Genomic DNA, 23,264 nt, shown 5'->3' on the forward strand with positions numbered 1-23,264 from the left:
GCTCCAAGACAGAGGAGTTTATCTCACAGAGCAAAGAACTCATGGGACAATTCCATGACAAATTATACGATCAGCACATAGTGAAAACCGCTCTTAACGAAATCACTTCACTTGACAGACACACTACACTCCAAACCAAACCCAAACCCAACAAGTCAGAAAATAATGAGGTTACGTTCATCACCACTTACAACAAATCAGCAAAACAATTTCACAACATCCTCAAAAAACACTGGCACATCTTACAACAGGACCCTGACCTAACACTTGCATTACCTGACAGACCAAAAATCACCTACCGCAAAGCACCGGACATCAGAAAAAGATTGGTACATAACCACATTAAACCTAAAATATCCACCCAGACAACCATCGACCACACTACAGGCTTCCACTACTGTGGAAGATGTACAGGCTGCAACAATATGACCAACAAGACCACCAAGAAAGTACAATCGTGGACATCAACCACCATAGGTAAAACATTCAAAATCACCCAACAGACATCATGTGAACACACAGGGGTCATCTACCTTTTGAGATGCCCCTGTGGTTTGGAATACATCGGTAGGACCACACGCACCCTAAAAAAAACGTATCTACGAACATATTAGGAACATTCGCATAGGATATGAAAATCACAGCGTTTCTCTACATTATAAATTAAAGCACAACAGCAACCCCAAAGACCTATTCTTCATGGGAATAGAGACCCCCCAAAAAAATTGGAGAGGGGGAAACCATATGGACACCCTCAACAAAAGAGAGCTCTTTTGGATCTACACGATCAAGACACTTACCCCTAGAGGACTCAACGTCGATTTTCATAACAGCCATTTAGGCTAATAATCCCAATAAGTGCACACCTATAATGTGAGAAACGCTGTAATTTACACCACTCATATTAACCTCATATATCAACCCACACAAATTATGACACACAGGGCACCAACAGCATAAGATACCACAGACATTGTTTACAACCTCCTCATAAACACCCAATATTTTTATAAGCTCCTTTAACTCAGCATCCGCAGAATTAACAGCCCCATCCACAACCCACAGTAACCAACACCATGGATGCACAATTACAACTAACTGCACAGCAGCAACACTCTTTCCACAATGTACTGCTCCAGCATATGTATGGTTAATAGCCCCAACTCCAGCATATGCATAGTTAATAGACACACGATATAGCCACACATGTATACCACGCCCCCCTGCCCGCCTCTGTGTGAGTGACACCCACAAGCGTCCAATCAGGGGCCGACACCTCAGACCTATGACCACAATTGAGGAACGCCCATCCAGCATAAATACACTCAAATCAGAGTATACAGTATCCTTGATAAAGGCCCTCAGTGGCTGAAACGCGTTGGACCTGCACAAACCATCTCAACACACCTACAGCATCAAAGTCTCCTCCGTCCGCCCGGAGTCGAGCGCACAGCTCCCCCCGGTGACGTCACCCCGCTAACCCGGAAGTTAGCGTCCGGGTCAGGAGAACTGTAAGCCGCATCTACGATCACCGCAGCGGCTTAGCACACAGACAGGCAGACGGGTGAACGCCTCTCACCACTGCCTTATTAAGTGAAACCGGGACGTCCAGCACCTATCCGCTGCACAAACTCTGCACTAAGACTGTGAGTGTGAAATAACTCTGGGAGCGGGGCTCCGCCACCCAGCACCTCCATTGACTTTTTGCCCTGCAGCCACAAGTGCACCTGGACTTAACCCTGCCCGCCCACGGGTCACTTAACCCCTCATCCTCACTCACACAGCGGCCTCTTTTTGAGACATAAGCCCAAGGGCTTATGGTATAAAGGGTTCTGCTGACCCCTGATACCCACAAGGACTCAATACAGGCCACTGTCACACCATTAAACTGAATGAGACATAATCCTCCCAGGCTTATGGTAAAGGGGCCTGCTGGCATCCTTATATCCCCCACGGGACTCATCTCAGACACCCCCACTATTTACTGCATTTCTCTTGTACAATACCTGTATATATATTATTTACAAATAAAACCTTATTCAGAACACAAACATCTCGTCACTTTATTCTCACTAGCATAAAAACAAGGTTGAGCGCTTAACTATCACCATTATTCACCCTATTATTGAGCACGGACAACTCAGTTAAGCAGCCCCCACATACAAAGGTAAAAGCGCGGTAACCATAAACGAAATTCGCTCCCCATTCTTGGTTTTCCACCATGATAAAGCAGTTCTATGTACAAGACCTTCCCATCCACCGAAGGTAGTGTCCAAATTCCACATGTAAACTAAAAATTGTGGTTCTGGCTTTTAATGCTTCATCTTTATCTTCTAAAGAAAATTATTTTGATGTAGTGCGAGTTCTTCAAACCTATATTGCTCGCACTGAATCTATCAGACGCCTAGATTCTGTGTTCGTCTTATATGGTTTTCATAAAAGAGGATGGCCAGCGCACAAACAGATGTTCGCTCACTGGATCAAACTGGTCATTGCCCATGCTTACAAAAAAGCGGGTTGCCCAGTTCCTAATTCTCTTTCATCACATTCCGCGAGGTCAGTGGGTCCCTCGCTGGCTGCATGTCGTGGTGTTTCTGCTGAACAATTCTGTAAGGCAGCAATGTGGTCCTCGGTCCACACATTTCTGAAGTTCTATGCCTTTGACACATTTGATTCCCAGGATGCTGCATTTGGTTGCCAGGTCATTCTGGCCCCACAGGCGTCATCCCACTCTAAGTAATACTGCTTTTGGATAAAAAAGGATGGAGAGCTAAAAAAGATGGATCAACTGGTTAATTGTAAAAAAACATATATGTAATTTATTAAATAGATTGTATTCAATTAGCAATTAGTAAGGTATAAAAACACTTGTAACAAGCTGTTTGCTAAATAAATTTGATTAAAATGATTTGGGTTGTATACTTAGTGGTATGGAGTCCAGTATGGAGTCTCAATAGGAAATTCCTGGAGAAGGTAATATTCCTTGGGCAGGTCCTTCTTAGAGTTGGATAGGTGTTGGGTCCATAAACCTTGCTGGATTTTGAGTTACGCTGGAGGACATGGTTGAACCCTAGTTGGAATCGGGGTGTCCTCAACGATAATACGTACTTATAATCCGCAGTTTTGCAGGTGGTGGAATCCCCAAAAGTTGTGTACACTCTTTGGTCTCTTTGCCAGATGGTAGCCCAGGATTAATAGTAGCAGAGTGATCTCCAAAAAATGAGGTGTCCAATACCAATCAAAGCAACCCAATAGGAATAAAATCAACAGGTGCTCCCTGACATGTTTCGTTGTCTTACTGACAGCTTTCTCAAAGGTATAGCACCATCTGTGAGGTCAGGGTTTTTATACCAGTAAAACGGAAGTATCTCATTTGCATATCAATTAACCAGATTGATCCAAGAAACCATATAACAATACAACAGATTATACATTCAAATATATAGATAAATAAATACATTTACATAGGGAGGAGGCAGACCTATAAAATATAAGGTATCAAAAACTTAGTTTATTTACCTGATTAGTTTAAAGAAGGGTGCAGATTGCTGTTTTCTAATTCCGGGTGTTGGAGCGCACGCAGCGCTCCAACTTCCGGTATATGGAACGCATATGCTGCTCCTACTACACGTCATTTCCATCCCAGTGTCAGAGGGAGGCGGCGGAGGCTCTGTTCGTCCAGTGGAACGCAAAAGCGGAAGTGCTGTACGGCCAATGGACCGCACAGCGCTTCCTACTCACGTGGGCTAATTAAGCACTCTGCTAGTGGGCTAATGGACCACAAGGTATTTCCTACGTGCGTGTCATCTGATTCCAATGCTCTATGCCAGGGGTGTCAAACTCAAATTCATCTGGGGTCACCCTCAAAGGGCCGCTGTATAATAATAATGCAATGACACCACAGGCTGCTCCCGCTGTATAATAATAATGCAATGACACCACAGGCTGCTCCCGCTGTATAATAATAATGCAATGACAGCACAGGCTGCTCCCGCTGTATAATATAACAATAGTAATGCCATGACACAAATTATTATACAGGGGGAGCAGCCTGTGGTGTCATTGCATTATTATTATACAGAGGGAGCAGCCTGTGGTGTCATGGCATTACTTTTATATTATACAGGGGGAGCAGCCTGTGGTGTCATGGCATTATTATTATACAGGGGGAGCAGCCTGTGGTGTCATGCCATAATGCCATGACACCACAGGCTGCTCCCCTGTACAATAATAATGACACCACAGGCTGCTCCCCCTGTATAATATAAAAGTAATGCCATGACACCACCACCAGATATATTGTTTTTTTATGTAACTTACTGTATTTTATCCCTCAGGCTCCTTTACTGCTGCTGCTGCTGTGGCTCCAGTAATTTCAATTCCACTCTCTGCGCCGCGGCCTGTCCTGCTGCGCCCCCCCGACTCGGCCTGCCTTCCTTCCTCTCTGCAGTGGGTGGGAGGCGTCATCGTCATGACGTCCCCACCCAGCGTCTGCCACTGCCTCGATAAGAGGGAACAGGCTGCCGGGCCCTCCTCCACGTAGCCGTGGAGGCCGGCGGCCATGTTCCTGTGCCCGCAGACATCTTAAAAGACCACAGGAACATGGCCGCCGGCAGTGCAAAAAAAACATGGCCGCCGGCAGTGCAAAAAAATATATATAGATATATATCTATATATAGATATATATCTGAACTGGACAAAAATAAAGATAATCGTAATAACAATAATTGGTGGTTGACATGTTATCAATTTCACTCATAAGCAGACATTCGGTTCAACCTGGTCATTTAGTCCTTCTGGATGAATTGAATTAATTTTATGCATCCAGTAAACCTCTTGCTAACATAGCCTTTTAAAACGGTCTCCTCCCCTTAATTTATGTATAATATGCTCTAGTCCCACAACTTTTAGACATTAGGGGTTACTTTTATGGTATATCTGATAATGTCATGAGACGCTGTGGTTGGCGACCATTTTAATTATATTTCTTCTATGTTCATGGAAGCGTTCCTTTAGTGAACGTGTCGACAACACCCGGAATTAGTAAACAGCGTAATGTATTTTAGGCCGCATGAACGCGTTAACTGGTATATTAAGTACACCGTCTCACAATTAATAAAGGTTTTAATTTTGTCAATTTTATTTTCATTGGTGATGAGTACTTCTTGAGTTTTATCCTGAATGTGATTACATGTGATACAACAGGTTTTATTACATTTATAACAACCAGATATAGGTTGTAATCAAGATTTTTGTTTTTTGTTGTTGTTGTTGCTCTTTATTTGTAAATAAAATGGGAGCTACTGTAGGACATTTTTCACAGTTTTATTTCTCCTGAATATAAAGAAGGGTTTGTTAGGTAGGAGATCTCTTAATGATGGATCACATTTTAAGAGGTTGAAGTTTTTATTTACAATCTCTTTTATTAGGCGATATTCTCCATTGAAGGTAGAGATGAATGAGATATATACATACATAGTTACATATAGTTACATAGTAGGTGAGGCCGAATAAAGACTTGCGTACATCTAGTTCAACCTATGTTGAACTATAGTTTCATCCATCTAGTTCAACCTCTATCTGTATCTTCTCTCGGTTTTTTTTATTTTTGAAGTCTAGAAGTAGGGTGCGGTCACATATGGTCGCCTCCGTTTGTGCTGTTGTTACAATTTGCTGAGGATATACTCTTTCAAGGAAGAAGTCCAGTCATTAACCCGACGTAGGGATCCCGACTGTTAAAACACCGACGGCCGGGTTTCCGACGGCCGTCTGCTATTTTCCCTCATGGGGGTCCACGACCCCCATAGAGGGAGAATAGAACAGGTGGCTCGCTTAGCGAGCCACTGTGCCTGCAGCGTGGCAAGCGCAGCGAGCCCGCAAGGGGCTTTGTTGCGCTGGCCACGCTGTCTGAGTCCAGGCAGTCGGGATCCCGACGTCGGTATAATGACTGTCGGGATCCCGACGTCGGTATAATGACTGTCGGGATCCCGACTGTCGGAGAAACATACCACAGATAGTGACATCTAATGAACAGGAACAACTAAATAACTAAAGCTCAATTCACACAACGCCTATTTAGGAAGCTGGCAGGTGCATACATTTATAGAGCTAAATTCTCTTTGCAAAGATGGCACACAACAAATAAATCTTTCTGTTTTATGAAGCTTTATTCATGGATAAAAGTTACTTAACTTGTAAAGAGTTACAAGTAAGTATGTGTACAGAAGCATCTTTTCTGGACATTGAATGCTTGTTGGGCTTTAACAATCAATAATAATTTTCGAAATATAATAAACAAGCCTGCCCTGGAGACACTACTGGGAACCTCCCAGGCGGCAGGACTGCATACGATACACCATATGCAGTCTTTGTGCATATGATGTATCTATGCGATCCCAGCCAAGCCTGCCAGAGGCTCAGCAATGCCATATATCTATAGTGCCGTTCTTGCGATCTTCAGGCTCCGATGCAATGCAACGGAACTGATGTCACACATATATGTAATTTTGATACTTTTGGTGAAATTTAATAGGATGAGAGATTCAGAAAGTGAGAGATTTGTTAAGAAATCTCCAGGTTTTTTAAAGGGGCAATCATTTATGCGGCAAAACCAGTTTGATTTTGCAGCATAAATGATTGCCACTTTAAAAAATAAAAACTGGAGATTTGTTACTAAATCGCTCACTTTCTGAATCTCTCATCCTATTAAATTTCACCCTTAATCTGATTTCTGGTGCTACTTCACAGCCCACAAAAGTTATGCTTATATAATTAAGACTTGCCTATAAACCTCTTATGCCCACTTGTTATCATTTGCTGTGTGTAATTGAATTTGGTTTTAGAGTATTTACAGTATGTGAAATTGGGCAGTGCAATTACTTCCATTCAAACTTTTATATGTTAAGATGGGTAATAGTCAGTGGCTTAACAATGGTGCCGCAGACAATGCCGTGGCTTGTGGGAGCAGCGCCGGCGGGGTCTGCGGCGCAACCTGAAAATACTCGAGCAGTCTCGCTTCCCAAATCCCCACCCCCGCACAGGCACCCAGTGGCTGTGTCCGTCTGCATACATCCCTCCTACCGCGCCTGCACAAGCACCCAATGGATATGTCTGTCCACGTCTTGCACGCCTCCCCAAGCACTTGGTTGCTGTGTCTGTCCAGCCTGCCTTGATCGCACACACGGCCTCGACAGTCCCACACTCACTGCCCAAGCCCCAAACAGCGAGGTCTCGCTTCCCGCTACCCGCTCCAGGCTCATCTAACCTGGTGGCTGTGTCACCCCTTGCACCGCCCATCCTATTGCTGTAAAGACTACAATTCATTGAGGGGTGTGATATAAGAAAAGCCTATCTTAATTATTTTCAAGTATGCATAATATATGAAGATTATTAAAATGTTATTGGTTGGTGAAATTACTAATCTTAAATTGTTCGCCAATATTTGGATACAATTTATTGGCTGTTTCCTTCAGTAGTGTATGGATACAATTTACTGGCTGTCTTTGATACACATTATATTCTCAGAGATACATCACAGTCCTTTTTTCTCTATCTCTTTATGTATGACACATTGCTTTCTTAACCATTTATCGTCTGTGTTACAAAAGGCTTTGGCATCTATTGCTCCATAAGTATCCCACTACCCTGCTACCAACTGAGCAATTCAGTATCTTTAACCCCCTTGTCTCCACTAATGCACAGTATATTTTTACTGGTGTTAATGTGACCTGGTCAGCCGCATACAGGGGGTACATATATTTATTTCCTTGTCTCTGTTTTAGTAGATACATACTTTCTAATACTCTCAATTTCAGTGGGGAGCTGAAACAGGCTATTACTCTCATCCTTTATTCAATATACCAAATATGATGCTGGATAGTAGAAGGGCCTGCTCCATGCAATAACCACAGTTTTTTTTACCCCTAATTCTATACCTTTTCATCACTCTCTCATTCACTGGGTAATCATACTCTCCCTGCAATACCCATTGGTAACAGGGTCACATGTGAATCCACCCAGGGGACAGAAGTGACACTTGACCTCGCTTGCCAGTCCGTGCCCTCTCATCTTCCAGGTTATATGGACATACATCACTGTACTGCCTGATCTGTTCCGAACTCAGTAGCTAAGCAGTGAAGGGCTGGACCAGTAAAAGTTGGGAGACCATCTGGGAACATCCAGTGCCGTATTCATACCGAGACAGTAGAAGCACGGGGTGCCCTATGAGGGATCTTCCTGTGCTCTATCCTTTTATACTATCAGCTCATACAATTTCATGTGGAATTATCATTGAGTCAGTAGTAAGGCTTAGAATTGGACGTTAGCACAACATGTGCTATATCCTGCTTAAGCACTGGGGAATCTGTCCCACATAGTAATAGACATTTGTCTGTTTCATCAATTTATGCACAAACTCCAACCCTGGAACCTAATTTATTTTGTGCAAAAATACAGCGATGGAGGTGAACACCATGTACTAATCATTTTTGCCTGTGAATTAATGACAAATTTACTATTTAAATGTTGTAATAATTTATTGATGCATATATTTATTCAAATTTTGTGACGTTTTCACTTTTTTAAATTTGTGTAATAAAAGTTAAATTTTGGTTCACTCATTTTACCTATCAACTTTACAAGTGTGCCCCAAAAACCCTTACTGTTCTGCCTTTGTCCTCTCTGGGACATCCCCTCTTTATCTGGTGAAATTACTACCTGTTCTGTTTTTGTTGTGATATTCAGAGCTGATGCTGGCAAGAATTCCATAGGAAGGGCAGCTAATACTATTCTATACAGTGTATTTTATTCTTTAGCACACAAACAGTTTGTTTTGTTTATAGCAATTAAATATTTTTTTATTCCAAAGAAGCTTACAGTAGCTAGTGCAAATAAATATTTTTTCTGCAGGGAAAATTGGTTGGCATCAATCTAAATTGTATACAGCAGTTCATTCAAGCTTTAGAATCTCCAACTTTTGGTGATGTTGTAATGTACAAGTAGAATCCTTTTTTAGTTTGAGTACACTGCTGTGAAACTAGAGAATCAGCTAGTATTTGCAGACCCATATATGGGTGTGGAGCTCAATACACCAGAGGCATAGGCATGCACAGCCTATTTTATTAGGGGGTGCACCATTGGAGGGGCATGTCTATCACTGCCTAATGGGTGTGTCTATCACCGCCTACTGAGCGTGTCTATCACCGTCTACAGGGCATCAATACAAACTAAAAGACTTATTTATGTATATGGGCTTCAGAATGAGTTGCCCCCCCCCCCCCCCCCACAGACACACACACACCATGTACACACTGTAGAAACAGGGCATGCATCAAAAATTTACACTGTAATGCCCATTACACATTATGCCATACTCCGTAATGCCCATTACACATTAGTCCACGTTCATTAATGTCCATTAAACTTTGCCACACTCTGTAATGCCTTTTACACATTATACCAAACATCGCAATGCCCATTACATATTATGCCACATGCTGTAATGCCCATTATACCGCACACCATAAAGCCATTACACGTTATACCACACACACTGTAATGCCAATTACACATTAGAACACATGCCATAATGCCTATTACATATTATGCCACATAAGTGCTGGGTAGAGAGCGGGGACAGCGGCTGGGCAGAGAGCGGTGGGCAACCTGCCCAGTTCCCTTGATACATCATATGCAATGTATCAAATGCGATCCCTGCTGCTGGGAGGGGGTCCAACCTGGAGATAATACATGTCTGATCCAATGCGGAACTGATCGGACGTCAGACACATGCTATTTGCATATTGTATGGTGGCTGTTTGTATAGTGCATGTGGGCTGTTTATCTGCGACATCTTACATATGTCCCTCCCTCACACCACGCACCATATTTATATGTAAATATCTTTTCCCACCCCTAACCTTATAAAATATATTTAATGATACCTCCCCCATGCTTTGACAAACTGACCCCCACAAAGCACAGGAAACTTCCTGAATGTCCAGCTCCTGTACCTGTTGCTGCCGGCAGTCTTCTTTGCTGTCTGCGGTGATTGAAGCCTACTGCAGCTGCATGGATGGTGCCAGGGCGGCACTTGTTTCATGACAGCGCGGCCACACTACATAGCAACAAACCATGTGCGCAGTGCCGCACAGGAAGAAAGTGTGTGGCGGACGCGTATATGGGGACAGTGCCGCGGCCACAGCTAATACGTGCTCCGTCAGTGCAGGCGGCTCAGCTCAGAAGCATGAGCAGAGCCGCCGCTGCCTTTGGCAAAATGGCACTGCATGCAAGCGTGAGGGGGATGCAGTCATTAAGAGGTGCCTGTGAACCCCCGGCAACCCCCCCCCCCCCCCCATGCGCACGCCTATGACCAGAGGTATTCACCAAGGATCCCCACAAATTAGGTTTGTAGTACTATACTGTACATAGGGCTCAGATGTACTGATATTTTTCAAATACTGTATTTGTAATTAAGTTGATTGATGAGTGTTGCCTGTATCATGGACATTCCCTGTGTAGCTAAGAACCAACATTGGCACTGATTCCCAGCAGAAAGGCAGCAGAAGCCTTGCCCACATGGGCCAAAGCCAAGTAATAGAGACATTCCCTACATTCTCTATTATTTATACCTCTATAGCACGGGTGTCAAACTCAAATTCATCGGGGGCCGCATCAGCAGTTTGGTCACCCTCAAAGGGCCGCTGTATAATAATAATGCAATGACACCACAGGCTGCTCCCGCTGTATAATAATAATAATAATGCAATGACACCACAGGCTGCTCCCGCTGTATAATAATAATGCAATGACACCACAGGCTGCTCCCGCTGTATAATAATAATAATAATAATGCAATGACACCACAGGCTGCTCCCGCTGTATAATAATAATGCAATAACAGCACAGGCTGCTCCCGCTGTATAATAATAATGCAATGACACCACAGGCTGCTCCCGCTGTATAATAATAATAATAATGCAATGACACCACAGGCTGCTCCCGTTGTATAATAATAATGCAATGACACCACAGGCTGCTCCCACTGTATAATAATAATGCAATGTATAATATAACAATAGTAATGCCATGACACAAATTATTATACAGAGGGAGCAGCCTGTGGTGTCATTGCATTATTATTATACAGAGGGAGCAGCCTGTGGTGTCATGGCATTACTTTTATATTATACAGGGGGAGCAGCCTGTGGTGTCATGGCATTATTATTATACAGGGGGAGCAGCCTGTGGTGTCATGGCATAATGCCATAACACCACAGGCTGCTCCCCCTGTACAATAATAATGACACCACAGGCTGCTCCCCCTGTATAATATAAAAGTAATGCCATGACACCACCACCAGATATATTGTTTTTTTTTATGTAACTTACTGTATTTTATCCCTCAGGCTCCTTTACTGCTGCTGCGGCTCCAGTAATTTCAATTCCACTCTCTGCGCCGCGGCCTGTCCTGCTGCGGCCCCCCGACTCGGCCTGCCTTCCTTCCTCTCTGCAGATGCGTGGGTGGGAGGCGTCATCGTCATGACGTCCCCACCCAGCGTCCCTCGACTGCTCGATAAAAGGGAACAGGATGCCGGGCCCTCCTCCACGTAGCCGTGGAGGCCGGCGGCCATGTTCCTGTGGCCGCAGACATCTTAAAAGACCACAGGAACATGGCCGCCGGCAGTGCAAAAAAAACCTCTCAAAAAAGAGAATAAAAGGTGAAGGCTGGCGGCGGCTGCGCGGGCCACATGACGAGGTCTGTCGGGCCGGATTTGGCCCGTGGGGCTTGTGTTTGACACCCGTGCTCTATAGGTATTTATTTCCTGCAAATATGTATGGCAAAATGTCCTCACTTGTTTTAATTGTGGAAGCTAACTGATTAGGTTTATTTGTGGCATATTGGCATGCTATAACATTTAGTTTCTATTGCCTATCCAGGTAACCTGCAGAGCAATTGGAATTGGAGCATATTTGGTGAGGCTGGGTCAAAGAACAATTCAGGTTGAAAACTCGCATATCATATTGACTGGAGCTGGAGCATTGAACAAGGTAAGAACCATATATCTATATCTCATTATCTTTTCTGTATATTATGAATATAATTAAATATCTTTAATATTAATGTTCTTGGAGAATTGTAGTGTTCTTTCACACATACTGTAAATACCCACAGGGGTATGTAGACTACACCTTCTGACCCTGTTCTTGAGCATAATGGGGTCTATCCTATTATCCCTGATGTGTGCGGATGATTCGCCGGGTGCGAATTATCATGACACTGGGCGCACTTTACGGCGGGCCGAATTAGCTGAAATGTGCTCGCACCTCCATAGGGGTGCAAGCAAATGTCAGCCAATTCGTCCCTGCGAAGGGTGCGAGTAAGGGTTAATTCGGGTGCCGTTTTCAGCGTGAAAATGGCTCCCGAAGGGCAACTCGCACCCTTCGGGGTTAATAGGATCGACCCCCTAGGACTGACTTATGTCTTTGAGCATTGACTTTTAAATGAAAATACAGATGATCCATTTGTATTATAACTATTTGAATGGATATAAAACTTTTGGGGTTATTCATACCTGGTAATTTATCTACTAAGTTACAGAGTCCTGCGATCAAATAGCTACCGCCCCTCTAGATGGAAATCCCATCTTGTGCAAGGCTATGAAAGGCTTGCGAAAATTTTGCAGTTCTGTGATTGGCTGCAAATACATTTGTAGCTTAATCACCATTGAATAAATTTGTGAAGTTTATGCATAACTCAGGACCTTCTCAGCCAATGGGATAGAATCAGGCTGATCAAGGCTGGGGCTGGCACACACCCTCCCTGAAAATGCTTGGGCACATCTGCATTTTTCCTGATACTCAAAGTGAATAGCTGGGTGACACCCCTTAAAGCCGGCTTCCAGTCAATAAACTTGCGAACAGCTTGCGATGAAAAAAAAACGCTAGATTTTATTGCTGGATGGCTTTGCGCATGCGTAAATACTAGGATCCATATGCATGCATAGTCATTTGATAATCGACTGGCCTGCAAATACACAGCCCAGCGTTTAGGTCTGCATAACCCCCTCAATTCATAATAATAATCATGCACGTGTAAGAAGCACCCAAGCAATTTTCTGGCTTTATTTATTTTCTCTATGCTCATTGCATTATAGAATGGGAGGATATAGTGTTTGCTCTGCTCAAAGTCATTGAATTAGTGATTTTTATGTTGCAGCCGCCAAAGTGAAGTAGAACTGCCAGCTTTAAATCTAGTTACTGCATCTCTTACTTGTTCTAATTTAAAGGTGCCAATATTTTTGTCTGGGTCATTTAAGGATTTCTTTATAGAAATAGGCAAATATTGTTTGTGTTTTACACCATTGCAAATAAAACAATTACTTATGTGGATATATTTTTAATTTCACCAATTTTCTATTGGGTGGTTCATGTATTAGAAAAGACCCTCATAATAATAGATAGAATCTGATTGGCTGCTATGGGCAGGCCTGATGACAGGGGGGGAGGGGGTGTCAAGAGGGACAGCTGTCCCGGGACCGCTTAGTCATCCTGACGCTCAGCCCCCAACTCTCCCCCTCAGATGGCTAGCCAAGCCAACAGCTCAGCTGCCTGGCTGCCCCGGGACTACATGGGACCCGATGAGGGCAGAGCTAAACGGGACCCGGCTGAGGGGCAGAGCTACAGGTGGCTGCTGCTGCTTCTTGAGCATGAGGGACTGGAAGAGGAGAAGCAAAATGTTTTGGTGTGGCTATGCGCTTAGGGCAGGGGTGTCTAAACTTTTCACGATGAGGGCCAGTTTTGGTGAGGTGAAAATGTGGGGGGCCGACCATTCAGCCTGACATTCTTTGAATCATTAACTCCATTCACTTTATGTCCCCCAGTGTACCCCTTCACTGTGTATTCCCTAGACTGCCCCCCCTTCTCTGTATTTCCTCCAGCCTGCCCCCATTCACTGTATGTCCCCCACTCTGCCCCTTCACTGTATATTCCCCTGCCTGACCATCTTTCTCTGTAAGTCCCCCAGCCTGCTCCTCCTTCACTGTATGTCCACCATTCACTGTATGTTCCACACTCTGCACCCATTCACTCTGTTCCGCAGCCTGTCCCCCCTTCTCTGAATCTCCATCACTGCCTCCATTCACTGTATGTCTCAAAGCCTGACCCTCCATTCACTGTATGTCACAATGCCTGACCCTCCTTCACTGTACAGTATGTCCCCCAATCTGTCCCCATTCACTGTATGATTCCCATTCACTATGTCCCCTACTCTGCCCCCATTCACTCTGTCCCACAGCCTGCCCCCCCTTCTCTGAATGTCCAGCACTGCCTCCATTCACTGTATGTCCCCCAGCCTGACCCTCCTTCACTGTATGTCCCCCACTCTGCCCCCATTGACTGTATGTCCCCTTGCCTGCCCCCTCCCTTCTATGTATGTTTCCCAGCCCCTCGTGTGAGCCAGAGGACGGAGAGGCAAAGCAGGAACGGCAAGGACAGGAGATGCTTGGGCTCCCGCTGCCGCCCTCCTCCACTCTGCATGTTACGGGAGCAAGCTTCCCCTTTCTGCACCATGAGGTGGCGGACGCTGTGAGGCGGCTGGCGGGGACACACAGGTGACAGACATCGGGCAGGGGGAGCCGGAGCAGGGAGCGGTCAAAAAAAAAACCTCCCATGTTTACTGGGCCAATAGCTTGCAGTGTTAGTATGGAGCTGCTCCTCTATCTTAACAGGCAGACCATGAATTGCATAAGGTTTGGGAAAAAGCCAAACAAGCATGTAGATTGGCAAAACTATAGGGTGAATGACAGAGTGAGTCCTTTTGTTTTTGTTCGTTTGTTTTTACTCATTTTAAGAAACAATGGCTGGGGTCTGGCAGTACTATGTTTAAGAGATAATGGATGTATGAAGCCTGGAAAAGAGGACAGGAGATAAAGGGCCTTACTCTGATTGACTCGCAAGGCTGCGAAATTCCATCAGACGCCGCCCTCCGCCCGCAGTGTCGGCCGCTCCCCCCCCCAGCCCCTCAGCACATTTACATAATCAGAACTTTTGTTCCTTAAATGGAGCACAATACTGTGGCACTGTGTGCCGTATGTTAGGATGTACTTCAGCAGGTCATGCTGGTATGGTTAAGCTGCTTAACACACATGAAGTGTAATGGCTTGTAATTAGACTCCAGCAAGTCTGTGACTTGTGATAAAGTGCCACTGCAGCAGGGCATCTTGTTTGTACTTACAGTATGTGAACCCCAGGTGTAGTATTAGACTCCAACGGTCAGTATACTGACATCAGAATCCCAGGTGCTGGTATTCCAACAGGGGGCAAGCACTAAAATGCCCGGGCTCGCTGAGCTTGCCACATTGCAGGTTCGGTGGCTCGCTGCACTCGCTACAGGTTCTATTTTCCCTCTGTGGCGGAGAATAAGACTTGTCAGTCGGAATCCCATCTGTCGGGCATTTATCAATCAGGATTTCAATGTCGTATACAGACCATCGGAATCCCTACTGTAAGAGTGTCATCCAGCACCCCCTACCCCCAGAGCATGAACCCCATATACACAGAATCCTTTCCCACCTCTAAAGCTTCAGGGCACTGTAATGTGAAATAATAAATTGTAGGTTACTGGGGGAAACAAATTACACCATACGTCTGTTTTCTTGTGCTGCCCGCCCCGGCAACAATACAACTCTTCTTACAGTATATTGTCAGTAAAATTCCTATATTACGAAACTCTTAATTTATTTTATTTTTTTATTACATTTTAAATAACACTATACAATATGTCAAATTATAAAGATTATACAAATAAAAAATACAAATGATGAGCATAATAAAAGTAATTTATTTATAGTTCCAGAAATGTTTGCTTTATAGTTTGCCAGTCAGCCATTCCCGTAACTAAAGAATGATATTCTGAATAAATGCGCAGACTGAATCCTCTGCTTTCCCCCCAAAAAATATTGGATTTGGATAAATTAAAGGAAATGCATAAAGTATGTATTCTGTCAGTAACAATCAAGCCAGTCAACTTTTTCCACCATTTAGACAGATTTTTAAAGCTAAACATTTGATAAATATTTAATGCTAGTAAGCTGCTCAAAGCAAAAGCTTTGAAAGCTAGTCTGCTACTTTCTGTGTGAGAAAGATGAAGTTTCACTCGCTGCCAGCAGATGGCAGTGTTTCGAAGACTCACGGACACTAGGCATATATAGATGATAACATTTAATATACAGTAATCCTAACAAATACTTCTAAATGTTGATGGTATTTCAATTGGTCTGTAAATTTGTTGAAAAAACATAGAGGGCCTGATCTAGTTGGGCATAATAATTGGCGCATTGGAAATTTTAAGATGGCCATGAAAAACATTCTGGTTGTAGACTAATATTGTAAGCAAAATCAAATTATAAACATAATGGGTATGGCTTCCTTGCCTTAAACTGGTATATTCATCCGAACTATCCCTGTAGTTGGGTGGGTTTACCTCAAATTAAATTAGACAAATGACAGCAGCTTTGATTCTGCCATTCTCAATCTTGCTGGTAGATTTGGTATCCGTCGAGTTTACAAAGCCACCAATGATCAGTGTATTTGACCAAACAGATTAAAAGGGCAGTTGTAATTGGTGCTACATCAATGTGATGTAGCAATAATTACTCATTTTGTTTGAAAAATAATATTGGTTAAAGCGCTTTGTAAACGTGACAGATAGTAAATCTACTCAATGGAATTATTGGTAACAAGATAGTTGCTACTTACCTCCTGGAAAGCAGACGAAATGTTGAATACTTTAAGCCTCCCTCCAACTAGTCCCGAAATTACATTAGTTACAAACTTCTGTAAGTTTAATGAAAAGGCCTGTATATGAAACAAGTTAAAAATAGTTGTGGCCTTTGTGCCTAGAGAGAGACTCCTCTCCAGACATACTATCTTCTACCCAAACATTGGATTAAAGATTTTTGGTAAAATATAAACCTATTTACTTAAAATTTTTTAAAATAAACATGTTCTCTTCTTCAAAATAAAACAAGTAACTTGCATCACTGCTAACTAACTCTATCATAGGCCGTCTTTGTTTGCCAAAAAATGCATCTTAGTCACAACATGTGGGATCCTGTTTTATTTATTCTTTCTGGATACTGACTGCCAAGGTCCTGACTGCATCCCACAAGCACAATGAATCTTGGAAGCACTTCATATACAGAGACTCAGTCACACACAGATCTACAAGATTTGCATATGAAATGATATGCAGTGTAGTCTTTTGTTGGATCCAAGTCACATCACATTGCGACTAGGATGGATTTTCAGCAATAAAAATAAAAAAGAACTCCAAACGCTATCAGAGTCTGAAAGGACCTGGTGTGCCCAGAGGGGCTATTTGGCATACCTGCAGCAATGATGTTATGAGGACACATCTCTATGGCTAAGTATACATAAATGTCAGGGGAGCATTGCCTTTCATTCAGATGAACATGTAAAAAAAAGTTACATAGAAAATCTTATACTTTTTTTGGGTTGAAAATGTCCATTTTTTGGATCCATGTTAAAGAAGAGGATAAAATCTGTAGTCGTACGAATACCTCACTATCTGGTCTGATAATTTAATGAGAGTTGTTTAAGTATATCTCCCAACATTTTCATCACTGTGGGAGCATGGCCAGCGCTATGTGAGATGCTGGCCATGACCTAAGCCCCTCTTTCTCCATGAATAGACAAGTATGCGCACCACATCTATTCACTGCTGCTCTGATGAACACAGCAGCAAGAGACAGGGGTAATTCAAACTGCCTCCCTACTGTGGGACAGAGGGACTGCCCCTCGAAAACCAGGACAGTTGGGACTATGCTTTAAGTATTATAAATTTCAAAAGTCAAAATATTATGTGCAAAAAAAAGATTGGTTTGTGTGTTAACAAATGCATTTATTATCTTACAATCTTCTTTATATAATCTCATGCAAGTCCATCTCTAATGCATACTTCCCATTACCCTGTGTCAGCAGCATGTTGTCTAGCAGTGATTTCCCAGATCTCAATGTCTTTCTTGCCCTGGAATAGATCTGATTGCTTTGTGCATTATTTCAGTATGAGCAGCGTTTCTTTTGTTCAGTATCTTTCTGCCTGACAGACCTGACAGAAGAGATGGGAAGAATCAGTTTATTATTTTGAATCCAACCCCAATAAACTTGGGGAACCAATCTAACATATTTTCTGACATCTCTTTTAATTCCCTTATTTTGTGATGAACCTGGTGATCCCCTTGAAAATAGAAATAATGATAATGCCCTACTCGGCATCAAATGTATCAGCACATAAAGAGCCAGGAGGCATAAAATGCAAATGATAAAGTGAAAGCATATGGATTGTGCATGATCGCCTGACGTCCAATGAATTTTAAAAGGTGCTGTCTAGCATGGAAAGGGAGGAGGAGGTGGAGAGGGAATGAAGGGGCTGAAATAAACATATTATCCCTGCACATTTTTTTTTTCATTCCTGACAATATTTTTTACACCTCGCTGAGCACTGGCTCTATTCCTCCTTCTCACTCTCTCTCTCTTTCGCTCTCCCTCTCTCTGTTCTCTTGCTACACCTCACACACATCTCAGGTCATGTCACTGCAGCTCCAGTGGAAATAATAAGATATAAACCACAAGGTTGCTATTTGCATAGAAATAGCATGGGGGCCTCAGGCTTTAAAATAGAAGGACGCAGAGATGGTGTGTCTAATGAAAACGTTTGCTGATACAGATAATTTTTTTTTTTTAAACCTTGAAATGCACCTTTTCTTGCATTCAGCCAATGGGAGCCTTACTAGATCCATGTAGAAGTTTAAAAAAGCCAAGTATGACCCATTTTTTCATGTGTATATATATATATATATATACATGCCCATGATGAAGGTGCATCATTTTGCACCGAAACAGCTGTCGGTATGATCGCTGAGAGGAGTTTCAGGGTGGCGTTTTGTACCATGCTTTCTACCACGCCGAGCTGCTAAGTATTCCCTGCTCCCTATGCTTTTATGTCTGTTCTTTGCACTTTATATGCCATTAAAATGACTTTTTGATATTTTTTCACAAAAACCCGGATGTTGCTGGTTTATTAATACAGCATATATATATATATATATATATATATATATATATATATATATATATCGCAGGTGGAGGGCGGCGGTACTCAGAAGTAAGAGACGGACAAATGGTGTAAGAACCAATGTTTCAAAACCCTGATGTTTTTTTCTCAAGGTGCAGCGAGAGAACAAAGTACAAGCGTCAGTGATCTTACCTAAATAGGGACTGGTTCCGTTCGTGTCCAGCGCCGGCCGGTGAGGCGCCAGGTGATGACGTCATCTCCCCTCAGCCCGCTTGCCGGGGGCACGGCAGGAGGCCAGTCCTTGTGAACCAATTGGAATCATAGCAATGACGTGTTGCTAAAAACAGAATACAGATAATTTTTTTTTTTCACGGCTACAGTAACCCGCGTTATTTCTGGGTAAACTGGTCGTGGTTTAGTGGAAAAGGGTCCCAAAAACATAACTTGGGTTCTGTAACCAAGGGATTCAATCTATTTAGGATAAGCTCTGAGTTATGGGCCAGTCAACCAGCCGGGTCCTGCTAATACACTGGGGGTGATTCTGGTTGATTCGTTTGGATGCAAATTCGCATCCTTGCGAGTCAACCAGAACCCACCCTGCCGGCCCACCATTCACACGGCACGTACGTTCGCATGGCATGCGAATGATTTACATATGCATCCATTTGCATGCCAGTGGGAACATCTTTTGATGGCCGCCGACCATCGAGAGATGTGCTGCGTACACGCATATATAAAGTGAATCTCAGGTCACTTTTATATGCGTGTACGTTCTCGGTGAAATGGGCAGGCAGCTGACATCCGATGATGTCAGCTGCCTGCCCCCGGCACCCACGTCACCGGGTGATTGCCATGGGAAGGCCCACCGTTTTCATGGTAACACCCATGAACCCCCGGCCACAAGGTTGGGTGCGTGCACCCAGTGAACAGATTGTTCGCCATGGGCACATGTACCCAGTGTCTGTACATGCACAGAAATGCATCTGCGCATGCACAGGGGTCATATACCACTATGGTTTTTTACCATTACTCAGTTCTCATCATTTGAGATTTAAAGGGTTGGGCTGCAGCTCTCAAGATGTGGTTATGTCCTTAGGACAGGCTTCTTGTTAAGCCAGCATTAAGTAGTCGACATACTTAGATTAGTTATGTTGTTACCCCAGGAGGGTTGTAATGTATAAATGGGATATTGATGGAAGGTCTTCACTCAGTAGGGGTATTCCTATAGAATCCAGATATGGCATCAGTCATGCCGATTTTCAAAAAAATTGCTGCTGCCCTGAGAGGTCTCAGAAGGGCTGTCGACACCTGTAGCAGTCTCCTGGTTATATGTTGTATGCTGATTGGAGGCCACTTGGCCTCTATCATTTACTAAATATATATATTACTAAATAGTATGTCGCCATGAGATAGTGATTCATTAGATATTAACACCCAGTTCGGCAGTTACCTTGATGCATTAACATGGTTGTACATAACTTGAGTAGAGATAGCTACTATGTAGTAGTTGTAGCAAGGTTTTTAATGTTGTTCTTATTTGTAAAAAAAATTGTATTTTTAACACAGATTGTAACATTGTTCACACATTCGCTGTGCAGACCCGATACGCGTACTTAGAGCTAGCTAGACGGATGGTCGCGTCACTGGTCTCCATGGTGATCAGATTGTTTCCATTATGGCCGTAGCAGGCCGCATCTGAATGACGTCACCGGAGCACACGCCGCCTGCAGCGTGAGCTGGATTCGCGGGCAGACGGCGTACAGGGAGCTATTTAAGGTTTGTTATCTCACTGTGTATATTGAGCCTGAGGACAACACGCAAGTGTTGAAACGTTGCTGTATTTACTCACTAAAAATAATATTTTTTGGTTACGCTGGAGTGCTGCATCTTCTTTTTTCTATATATATATATATATATATATATATATATATATATATATATATATATATCTAGCAAAGAAGCGGCACTCGAAGTCTTATAGCCAGTGAAAAAATGTGGACTCTTTATATATTCTAAAATGAAGGACAGAAGGGGTGCCTCATGGTGCAGTACTTATTAGTAAGTCTCTATGAAGAAACGCATTTGAGTGGAGCGTTCAAATTTACCTAGCCATACCCGTCGGACACACACATATATCTAGCTGGGAGCGACGGTCATCTCTAAAAAAGGATTTGGTGCCAGTGACCTGGGAACACTTTCAGGGACACTTTTTGCTAGAACTGTGTTTTCTAGGAAACTGAACTCACAAGTGAAAGTACACCTGTATATTTCTTATTTTCTTGATATAGATATATATAAGCAATCCAAATGTGATCCCATTTGGTAGAGCACACATGTAGGACCTAGTAAATCACCCTTTATTTATATATATTAAGAAATTGAATAAATATATGTTGGGGGAAATTTACTAAGATTTGTATTCTATTTCACATGAGAGGTTGCTATGGGCAACCAATCAGATTCTGTCTACTATTTTCTAGAGGGTGCTAAATAAATAAGTAGATTCTGATTTGTTTCCCAGAATATACATCTTAGTAAATGTCCCCCTTTGTGTGAAATGACTGGTGTATTCAATCATACCTAATCTTCACTATCAAGTTTTTAGTATTAGCTTCCTTAAAATAAATAGTGATGGCCTTCAAACGTTCTGTGATACACAATGGTCATACATATCTATGGAGAGAATAATCAAATGGGATCTGACATATGTCTGTGTGATGTAAATGTATGGTAAAGTATGAAAGCTCTGTTCTACACACTTCTCTATTTCATATGGATTTCATTTGCAAGATCTCATGTTCTGCAGCTTCACACGTGCCGAGCTCTAAGAAAAGAAAGCAGGAATTTATCTTCATCTCTGTTGAAAGATTTAAAGGAAAAATAAAAGAACCTCAACAACAACAAAAAAAACACTGACAGTATAGTAAAGCATGTCCATTGTCTGACAGCTATGTTGAGTTTGAACTGTCAGGCTTGTGAAGAGATAAGCAGCCTTAAATTTGTATGGAGTCAGGTCTGCATTATATGCTGTGATTATGGCCCTTATTCAGATCTGACCGCAGTACAAATTTGTTCTCAAAATGGGCAAAACCATGTGCACTGCAGGTGGGGCAGATGAAACATGTGCAGAGAGTGTTAGATTTGTGTGAGTTATTTTGTATCTGTGCAGGGTAAATACTGGCTGCATTTATTTTTACACTGCAATTTAGTTTTCAGTTTCAACACACCCCACCCAAATTGAACTCTCTCTGCACATGTTACATCTGCCCCACCTGCAGTGCACATGGTCTTGCCCATTTTGAGAACAAATTTGTACTGTGATCAGATCTGAATAAGGGCCAGTGTGTGTGTGTGTGTGTGTGTGTGTGTGTATATATATATATATATATATATATATATATATATGTATATACAGCCCACTGACAAAGTCCATGACGAAACGCGTTTGGGAGTGCCTCACCAGACGCTAACTTCGACCTGTCACCGATTGGGAGAGGAGAGCCGCTGTTACACTGAAAGATCCCGGCGGAGTCTGTAGACCAGTGTTCCTGTAGACCAGCGTGGTTCCCCAGCTCCAAAGGAAAAGTGACGGTGACGGTTGTTTTATCAATGGAAATTGTCTATATCATGTGGTACTTAAGCCCACACTGAAGAATTGTGGTGTACGAGTACATGTATATCTTTTATCTTTTATGAAGTGGCATATCGCCTTTTAATAAAAACGTTATTGCACTAAGGAGCGCTTTCTTCTGTATTGTTCCTACAGATGCATATATATATATATATATATATATATATATATATATATATATATATATATATTAGTGGGGAGAGGGGGGACAGCGGCACTCGAAATAAAAGGCAAAGCAGTCCGGTGTAAGACTGACGTTTCAAAGCTGTGTGGCTTTTTTATCCAGGTGCTTAAGAAAAAAATATACAGTGTACAACACTCACCTAAATACTCCTGGGTCACCGCCGTGAGTCCAGCCAGCATCAGTCGGAGGAGGCACCTACTAGTGACATCAACTCGTACGGCCGCAGCACAGAGGGACGCACGGCGGGAGCCAGTTCACCAAATAATCAAAAAAGACAATTTTAGTGTACGTGTTGCCATAACAACAGACAGTGCTTAGTCAGAAAGCTTGATTGCTGCAATACAGATACAATGTCT

The 23,264-nt window shown here is 42.9% G+C and overlaps 1 protein-coding gene across 1 annotated transcript in view; it reads left to right on the forward strand.

The window, feature by feature from the left end:
- The window catches only part of ACACA (acetyl-CoA carboxylase alpha), a 551,747-nt gene that overhangs the window by 325,678 nt on the left and 202,805 nt on the right, over positions 1 to 23,264 (forward strand). Inside the window, exon 33 of the mRNA XM_083173207.1 lies at positions 11,938 to 12,048. Within this exon, the coding sequence (XP_083029333.1) occupies positions 11,938 to 12,048 (111 nt within the window). The remainder of the gene's footprint in view (positions 1 to 11,937; positions 12,049 to 23,264) is intronic.

Source organism: Crinia signifera, chromosome 2, assembly GCF_055691185.1.
Source record: "Crinia signifera chromosome 2, ASM5569118v1, whole genome shotgun sequence".
NCBI classification, from domain to species: Eukaryota; Metazoa; Chordata; class Amphibia; order Anura; family Myobatrachidae; genus Crinia; species Crinia signifera.